This window comes from Triticum dicoccoides, chromosome 4A, assembly GCF_002162155.2.
Source record: "Triticum dicoccoides isolate Atlit2015 ecotype Zavitan chromosome 4A, WEW_v2.0, whole genome shotgun sequence".
NCBI classification, from domain to species: domain Eukaryota; kingdom Viridiplantae; phylum Streptophyta; class Magnoliopsida; order Poales; family Poaceae; genus Triticum; species Triticum dicoccoides.
This window is the reverse complement of record NC_041386.1, coordinates 728,841,671-728,851,681: the sequence shown is the minus strand read 5'-3', so window position 1 is coordinate 728,851,681 and position 10,011 is coordinate 728,841,671. Positions and strand designations below refer to the sequence as shown.

General features: G+C 41.6%; 1 protein-coding gene and 1 long non-coding RNA gene across 2 annotated transcripts; both read left to right on the top strand.

The window, feature by feature from the left end:
- Positions 1-2,465: 2,465 nt before the first annotated feature.
- Positions 2,466-5,299, top strand: LOC119284279 (MLO-like protein 1). Its single transcript, XM_037563471.1, has 11 exons — positions 2,466-2,603; positions 2,708-2,765; positions 2,869-3,101; positions 3,682-3,798; positions 3,882-3,933; positions 4,041-4,132; positions 4,225-4,302; positions 4,389-4,477; positions 4,571-4,620; positions 4,811-4,851; positions 5,072-5,299. Exons 1-11 carry the CDS (start codon positions 2,466-2,468, stop codon positions 5,297-5,299), a joined length of 1,176 nt encoding a protein of 391 aa, XP_037419368.1.
- A 235-nt stretch (positions 5,300-5,534) lies between these two features.
- Positions 5,535-6,209, top strand: LOC119289911. Its single transcript, XR_005141653.1, has 3 exons — positions 5,535-5,615; positions 5,694-5,754; positions 6,024-6,209. It is a non-coding gene; the product is annotated as an uncharacterized LOC119289911 (long non-coding RNA).
- The last annotated feature ends 3,802 nt before the right edge of the window (positions 6,210-10,011 follow it).

Genomic DNA, 10,011 nt, shown 5'->3' with positions numbered 1-10,011 from the left:
CCTACTTTGAATGCTAAAATTGAAGAGCACTCTATGCAGAAATCTAGGAGCCACCTCCATCATCCACGCCGTTGTGGGGGTAGCTTCTCCTTCATTCCTGTGTGCTAGACAATTTGGTGTAATAATGCGCCCGGGAATGAAAGGAGGAGCTACGTACCATCACCGATAGTCAACCCGTGATTAATAATAATGATCTAATTTAGGTTTGTAAGTACATATATTTAATTGTACAAGTTTAATATTTGAATTATGAACTTAGGCCGGAAATGTCATACTTGGACGACGAAAACCGCCCAGGGGAGTGCGACTGGTGCCACAACGACCGAGGTATGTGCGACAGGTTCATTGAGCTGGACGAAGATCGGCGCTTCAGCATTAAGCTCGAGGAGACCTTCGATATTCATATGGTACGCAACAACGACAATAGTTTTTTTCGTAATTAAGCACGACTTCAACTATTTTAACGTGTATTTTTCATCTTTTCCAATTCGACTAGCTTATCCCATGCTATGCAAGACGCTATGTCTTGGAGAGGATGGGTTTTGAAGACCATGAAAGTATGGAAACCAAAAAAATTCTTCTAAGGACCCATCATGGTGTGGATTTTAAAGTAAAGATGTACAATGCTGAGAGGGTAACCCATTTTGGTTGTAAAAATTGGGAAGCACTTTGCAAGATGTATGGTTTTGATGAGGGTATGCTTGTCACCATGGATCTTGGTGATCCTACAATCCAGCAAGACAATATGGGCATTTGGGTCCTTGTGGATGCACCTTCAATTCTTCCCCCATGTGAGCTTAGCATAGTTAATAAGTAATTTATATTGTTTATTTCAAAACAGTTGACAACTTATTTCCATTAACAGCTTATTTTCATTCTTCAAAGAATGTGCGGAATATGGTAGACAAAACCCACTACACCGATGGCTCCGAATTAACTTATAAGGAGAAAAATCATCTGATCGCATTTTGTACTGATCTTGAGAATTACAATGTCTACAATCAAACTCCTCAACATTATGGTCAATACGTGCCACTAGTGCACGTGTTGAACTACGGTAACTACCATGGAGATACCCTGGTAAGGTTTTTTTACTATTACGACATCCGTGATCTTTTTCACACTTCTAAAACTAGTACATCATTGCTAAATACGAAGTTATTACTATGTTTTTCAACAGATAATCCCAAATGATTGTGTGCCTCATCTGATGTATACGCACGGTCGCCTTGATGTTTTGAACATACAACCAGGTCGTCCTACGAATCTCAACTGTCCATACCGGATTTCTAAAAGAAGTGGAGACATGACAATCAAAGAATGGAAAAAATGTATGGACAGTCGTAAGGAGCTTCTTGGACGAAGCAGTGGCGTTGGTAAAACAAGGACGAAGCAGTGGACGAAGCAGTGGCGAGCATGCATGAGTTATTATATATCAGTGGGTGAAATGAACATAACAGTAGCGTTGGTAAACCAAGGACGAAGATATAAGAGAGGACACCCAAAACCCCCAAAACCCCTAAACCAGCCAGCTAATAACAACCTAAAATTAACCCCCAAAACCCCTAAACCAGCCACTTTTTTTTTAAAAAAAAAGAAATACCTCAGCTGCTGACACGTAGAAGCCTTTTGGTCCCGGTTCATGTCACCAACCGGGACCAAAGGCCCCCTTGCCTGGGCTGCTCGCAGTGGCCACGTGGAGGCCCATCTATCCCGGTTCGTGTTAGAACCGGGACTAAAGGGTGGAGGCATTAGTAACGACCCTTTAGTCCCGGTTCAAGAACCGGGACAAAAGGCCCTCACCAACCGGGACAAATGCCATGTTTTCTACTAGTGAGTCATGGTGGCGTCGATGGATGTCCAGACTGGCAAGGATGATGCAGATCTATTTCTTGAAGATGGGTCAGCGGTTCGATGATGATGGCGGCTTCTAAACGTGTGCATGTGACGTACGCTTTAGGTTTGCTGCACCAATGGTAGGTTCCCACAAGTTACCCGGATGGATCGGCAACGACACTGGTTTTAGATATGTAGAATGAGAGCACTTCATATTATCTAGTTTGTAAGTGCGAGTGGTGGCTTCAAGTGGTTTGATGTATATTCTTGCCGGATCTTAGTTGAATAATTAATAAAAATGATGCATGTATCGATTGATGCAGAGGCCGCGGCTTCTAACCTCATTTTCCAAGAAGAAAAAGGAAAAAAACCTTGTTTTGGACCGTTGAGGCAGGCTTGGTCCATGTCTTTCTTTCCCGCTGCGTCGTTGTCCCTGTCGTCGTCAACTCGTACTGCCCGACGTTTAGCCGCATGGAAAGGGCACATCACACCGGTTTCTTCATCTTGAGGCCGTGATGGTAGTTTTTGCGAGACTTTCTCTTCCTCTATCTAAAGTTCAAGTCAAAGTTTAAGAACAGCGTCCCCTCCGGTCTGATCGGGCAACCTGCTCCTGCTGAGCTTTGGCAGCCATGGCCGGAGGGGCCGGCGGCGGCAGGGCGGCGGAGATAACGCTGGAGCGCACGCCGACATGGATCGTGGCGTCCGTGTGCTCCATCATCGTCCTCATCTCCCTGCTCTTCGAGCGCCTGCTCCACCGCCTCGGCAAGGTCTGCATCGTCCACCATTAATCAAGCTTCATGCATCATCCACCATCACCAGTACTGACTACTGACCTAAGCTGTTTGAATGAACTCCTATTGCATATGATCAGAGGCTAACAAAGGGCCGCCGGAAGCCGCTGTACGAGGCCCTGCTCAAGGTCAAAGAAGGTACGTCATTCAATTGGTTGGTTCCCCGCCACCATCGCCATGCCATGCTCTACCTTCCGGTCCCAAGTCCTACCTAACGCGGTTGCTATACGGTCGGTTGCAGAGCTGATGCTGCTGGGCTTCATCTCCCTGCTGCTCACCGTGTTCCAGGGCGCCACGCAGAAGATATGCGTCCGGGAGAGCCTGATGCACCACCTCCTGCCGTGCCCGCGCGCCGGCGCCCGTGCCGCCAAGGCTGCGCAGCACTACGTTGCCGCCGAGTTCACCAGTGTGGTGGGCAGCACGAGGAGGCTCCTGGCAGGTGGAGGCGCCTCCAGTGACTATTGCCTCAATAAGGCACGTACGTACTCCCTCTATTTTCATTTATTCTCTATATATATTAGTTTTCTCTTAACCCAAATTGTGGAATTTTGACCAAAGTTTATAGAAAGATCTATTAACATCTACTCTATATATTAGCTTTATGTTAAGTCAAACTGAATAAATACCAATAGATTCATCATTAAATGTATTTTTGCATCACATATAAAGTTATTGTATATGTTTATATAGACTTGATAAACTTTAACTTATGAAAAAGTTAATATGCAGAGTAAGTAAAAAACAGAGATGTCTTCATGGTTTACCCCCGTCGTTCAATTACCGGAAACGATCAAAGCTAGCTAGGCTTTCGTGTGACCTTAATTTTTAATTGACCATGATTGCTACTTCATAAAAAATTAGTTGAATTACGTGCAATGTCTAAACTATATGGCCACCCACGTATTCTTTAGGAAATAGCGAGTTATAACATTTTGAACTGATGTTGACAAGCTTATCTCAAAAACAAAGTTTGCAATATTGTGATTTTCTAAATGTCATCTTTCATAAGCTAGTGCTGCTTAAAATAACCCACTATTGATGTTATAATCCTCAGGGCAAAGTTCCGATTCTTTCGATCCAAGCTATCCATCAGCTACACATATTTATCTTTGTCTTAGCGGCTACGCATGTGGTTCTCAGTGCTGTTACAATTATTCTTGGAATCACACAGGTATTCAAAATATGGACCTTAATTTGTGTTCAAAATGGATTATCACATTTCCTTTCTATAAATATTTTGTTCGCTACATTCAGACAAGAAAATGGAAACACTGGGAGGACAAGATCCAGCAAAGCGGCGATAATGGTATAAACATATAAACCGCCTATTTTAGCAATTTAACGACACATTTGTTTCCCTTTAATTAAGCTGTAAAGCCATGCTTACTTTGTGCTCTCGGGGCAAATTTTTAGGTCCTCAAATGGTCAGACATGTGGAGGAATTCAAATTTATCAAAAATCACTTCAGAGGTCATGGAAAACGATGGGAAATATTCGGTTGGCTGGTACCTTACTTCCCTTGCATCTTAAAATATTAGCACATTCGTATTGTTAACACCAGTGCAATACAAATAATACTATTTACCCTTTACTTCAGCGTTCTTTTTTCAAACAATTTTATGGGTCAGTCACCGAGGAGGACTACACAACCCTGCTACTTGGCTTTGTCATGATAGTCGGATATACAACTTCATACATGTTATCTAATTTGTTCATGTTGCGTAGAAGAAGTTTACATTTTTCCTCGTATTCTTTTGGTAGAAACACAGCAAGGGGCATCCAAAATTTAACTTCTACAGTTATATGAATAGAGCACTAGAAGGGGATTTCAAGAAAGTTGTTGGCATAAGGTAAATGTATGAAGCTACTATGTTAATATGCATTGTATTTATTATCACATAGTCCCGAGGACTGGTCAATAATTGACTCATGTCTTGTCGCAGCTGGTACCTTTGGGCTATGTTGATGATATTCCTGCTACTGAATGTTCATGGTAGGTTTCTATGTGGAATGAGTACTACTTCAAATTTTAGAAGTATGAATAGATAAGAGAGGAACTAAGATACAATACTGGTGGCATATGGCTATCATGCTTGTACCATGTATATCTTTCTAGCTTTAATTTAATTATTATGCCTTATGTGAAAGACTAACGCCGCTCTCTTTTGTTGTTGTCATCATAGGATGGTATGTCTACATTTGGATATCGGTTGCACCATTCGTTGTAAGTAGACATCATATGTTTTATATAAAAGAGATACATGTTTAAAGGATTTGCACCTCCAAGTTTTATTTTTTGGACCTAATAGCTATATTAATTTAAATAATACAACTATTGGTTTTTCCTTAGAAGATGAGAAGTTTCATAATAAATATATGTACTATATAAATTTTAAACTCAGAAGTACAATCATAAGATATTAGACGTGTTTTATTCTGTACAGTTGCTACTTGTGGTCGGAAGTAAGCTGGAGCATATTATCACGGAGCTAGCTATTGACGTTGCCCAGAAGAATACTGCAATAGAAGGGGAGCTAGTTGTAGCTCTTTCAGATGAATTCTTTTGGCTCCATCGGCCTAAACTAGTCCTTCTATTGATCCGTATCATCTTGTTCCAAAATGCATTTGAGATTGCATTTTTCTTCTGGCTGCTGGTAAGAACAATTAGCTAATTCCTTCTCACCATACCAAACATATACCGGACTTTGGAAATAATTAACAATTACATGATGGACCAATGTTATATAAAAATATGTCGTTGTAATTTACCATGGAAAGGATTGATAAAATCAAATACCCAAACATCTAGAACATAACTACCAGTTTGGGTAAGTACTTGGGCACTCGATATTTACTTAATTTCTATATTATATGTAAAAATGCAACAGTAAACTCAACTTAGCACTCACCACCCTTGTAGGTAACATATGGATTTAAATCATGTATTATTGGAAAACCAGCATATGTTATTGCTCGTCTGGTGATAAGGTAAGCTTTAATATTTGTCAATTACAACATTTTGGATTTTCAAGAAAGCAAGAACTCATATTATGTATGTACTTCTAGTGTCATCAGCCAACTCCTATGTGGATACAACACCCTCCCTCTATATGCTCTCATATCTCAAGTAAGTTGGCTAAATTCAATCAGGTTCACACTAATTTATTTTATTCAGGAACCTTTGCTAAATTATTTTAATTTGGTGAATTATCATATTTTAAACAATGTTAAGTTGGTCAAGTAACAAATAGCATGTTTATGAAGTGTACATCGAAGTGCTAACTCATGACATTTTTTGTGGATCAACTATTCGTGTAACCTAGATTGTTATGGATGTTCTCTAACTACTTCTTGTTTGAGCTTGATTCTAATTTTCTATTCTTTCTACCAATGAAGATGGGAGGTTCGTTTAAGAAAGCCATGTTCGATGAAAGTATATCTGAAGGCCTCACCAATTGGGCTCAAAAGGCTAGGAAGCGTAATAGAATGACAACACCAAGTGTTGGTGACAATTCACCCGTTGGTGAGGGAATTCAAATGACAAATGACTGCTAGGTTCATCTAAGTGAATACATATCAATGTACGTGCTACTGTATAATTAATATATAGATATATCTTATATTTTCACCTTTTCAAATCATGAATGCACGAGCAAGTTAGGCCACATTGATCATGGTAAATATCTGATAGGTTATGAAACCAAGCATCATACTGATCATGATAAACCAACAATTTTTCGTGAGGTTAGTTGCAAGCTAGCCCCTCTAAACAAAAAGGAAACGACTATCTGATGGGTTATGTCTGCCCACTCCGTGGGAGGTGGCAGCTAAGGGCGGCCATAGTGGGGACAAAACCGGGTCATGGCCCGTCCTTATTTTTGGATTTCCTCTTTGTATTTGCTATGAATCTAGCCCAAGAGCAACATATGGTCCACTGAGAAAGTGATTGACCCGTGCTACTATTTGTTTCGCCATCCGCCACTAGTCTACAGTGTAAGTTAAAATGAGTTCAATAGTTTTCATGCATTGGCGAGTTTTCTCTTAATCCATGAATGCATCAGTTTAATGCTTGAAATTTGAACGGGCGATGAGGAACAATGAAAATGGGACTAACTAAACGAAAAAAAAAGAGATGCCCTCTAAACTTAAAGGAAACGAGTATCTGATGGGTTATCAGACCAAATATGTCGGCCCACTTTGTGGGAGGTGGCAGCCAAAGGGCGGGCCATAGTGGGGACCAAACCGGGTCATGGCCCATCCCTATTTCTGGATTTTTCTATGTGTATTTGCTACCAATCTAGCCAAAGAGCAGCACATGGCCCACTGAGCAAGTGACTGGCCCATTCTATTTATTTGTTCCACGGTCCGCCACTAGTCATGGCAGCTCTAGCTAAATTTAAATTCCCCTAAAAAAAGCTAAATTTGAATTGTGGGTATCTCGGGATCTCCTACTTGCATGACGCAAAGGGCAGACAAAACTAGGCGGGGCCATCGTGTGGCACCACGGCGAGCAGAAGTAAAATACACAAAAAAAGGTGCGCACTTGTTTGGAATCAACCCGTGACCTCCCACTGGTGATGGCCAATTCCTAGCCACTAGACTCCTAGCAACGCGAACATTAAAGAATTGAAGGCGGGCGCAGAACTGAAAGCATTTCTCGAAAAGTGGCGAACAATTTTTCAAGATTCACATAATTTTTCAGACTACGAACAACTATTGACGAACAAGATTTTTTTTCTGATATTTCCGAACATATTGTAAATAAATTATGAAATTCTGGAACATTTTCAACAACATGAGTTTTTTCTAATTTATGAATTTATCTTGAAAAAACATATTCTGAGACTCTGAATTTTTTTTAAAAAAATCCTAAGGATTTATTGAATTTCTGAAGAAATTTTAGAAAATGAGAACATTTATTGAAACTCCAGATAAGTTTTGAAAATGCTAAAAAAAATTGCAACTTCCAAAATAAATGAAAAAATAAAAATAAACTAAAATGAAAAGGAAAACAAAAACTAAAAAAAAGAAACATAAGGACAAAAAAATCAAAAACTGGTTGTGATGTACTCGCTCCCTGTCTAAAACGGGCCGGTCCATATTGATCGCTCGCTCGGTTGGGTCGCCTATGTGCGAATCAACAGCAAGTTGATGCAAATCACGTCAAATAGGTAATACGGGGCATCTCCCTATGCTTCTCGCCGTGCCTGTACCCGCCTTGCTCATCGCGGCACACGACCCCTGGTGGACACTGTATTGAGGATTCTTACACAGCCCCATCAACATTCACCCTCATCATCGGTCCGGACATTGGTGGAATCCACGGAGCCCCGATGTCGAGGTGTGCTAGAAGGGCCAAATCTTAGCAACAACAAAAATGAGGAAAATGCTACAAGGCCCAGGGAAGGGATGGGTGTGGGCCGGGCTCGCGAATGACCAGAGTAACAACGAAGCAAACCCCAAAAAGATATCAACTATAACTAGCCTACCCCTAAAAAAAACTATAACCAGCCTAAATACACGGGTTACTAGATTTGGCTCCCCTTTTTGTAAGGGTATATTTATCCCCAAGGTTTTTTGGTGATTGATGACAATGCTTTTGCGGACTAATCATGTGCGTTGAGATTTTCAAAGATTCATCCTTTGGCACGAGACTATTCCCTCCCCTCGGTGCTTTATTCAAGACGGTGCATCTCCTTCGTTTCTCTGTTGGTGGACTAGTTGCGTAGGAGTCACCGTACTATCAAGAGGGGATCCGCTTTGGTATGGCTAGGGTGGAATCAACACGTACACATTCTTATTGCACCCGCTGTTCCTTCCCGCTTCAATGGAGCTCTCATTCCCCTCTCTGCTCTCTCTGTCTGGCCCCAGCGGTAGTACCGCGGGCCACAACGGTAGTACCGCGGGCCAAAACGGTAGTACCGCCGTAAACAACAAGCGGTAGTACCGCTTACTAGATTCTGCCGTAGTACCGCTGAGGCTCCGGGCTACTACCACCTCGACTCGAGCCCTCGTTTTCTCGTGTCGGGTTCTGCGGCACTAGTCGCGGCAGTAGTGGCGGTAGTACCGCCCTTACCACCGCGGTAGTACTGCTCTGTCTTGAGCTTGCATTGGTTTTCGTTGAAGAGGAAAGGGTGATGCAACAAAGTAGCGTAAGTATTTCCCTTAGTTTTTGAGAACCAAGGTATCAATCCAGTAAGAGACTCCTCAACAAGTCCCACGAACCTACACAAACAAACAAAGAACTCGCAACCAATGCGATAAAGGGGTTGTCAATCCCTTCACGGCCACTTGCAAAAGTGAGATCTGATAGAGATAGAATGATAAGGTAAATATATTTTTGGTATTTTATAATATAGATGCAGAAAGTAAAGATGCAAATAAAAGTAGATTGGAAGAAAATATGATAAGAGATAGACCCGGGGCCATAGGTTTCACTAGAGGCTTCTCTCAAAATAGCATAAGTATTACGGTGGGTGAACAAATTACTGTCGAGCAATTGATAGAAAAGTGAATAATTATGAGATTATCTAGGCATGATCATGTATATAGGCATCACGTCCGTAACAAGTAGACTGACTCCTGCCTGCATCTACTACTATTATTCCACACATCGACCGCTATCCAGCATTCATATAGAGTATTAAGTTCACAAGAACAGAGTAACGCATTAAGCAAGATGACATGATGTAGAGGGATAAACTCAAGTAATATGATATAAACCCCATCTTTTTATCCTCGATGGCAACAATACAATACGTGTCTTGCAACCCTTTCTGTCACTGGGTAAGAACACCGCAAGATTGAACCCAAAGCTAAGCACTTCTCCCATGGCAAGAAAGATCAATCTAGTAGGCCAAATCAAACTGATAAATCAAAGAGACTTGCAAATATAACTCAATCATACATAAAAGAATTCAGAGAAGATTCAAATATTATTCATAGATAAACTTGATCATAAACCCACAATTCATCGGATCTCGACAAACACACCGAAAAAGAGATTACATCAAATAGATCTCCACAAGAGAGGGGGAGAACATTGTATTGAGATCTAAAAAGAGAGAAGAAGCCATCTAGCTAATAACTATGGACCCGAAGGTCTGTGGTAAACTACTCACAACTCATCGGAAGGGCTATGGTGTCGATGTAGAAGCCCTCCGTGGTCGATTCCCCCTCCGGCAGAACGCTGGCGAAGGCTCCAAGATGGGATCTCGCGGATACAGAAGGTTACGGTGGTGGAAATTGTGTTTCGTCTGCTCCCTGGATGTTTTCGGGGTACGTAGGCTTATATAGGAGGAAGAAGTACGTCGGTGGACGCCCGAGGGGCCCACGAGACAGGGGGCGCCCTATAGGGGGGCCTCCTATCTCGTGGAGGCCTCGG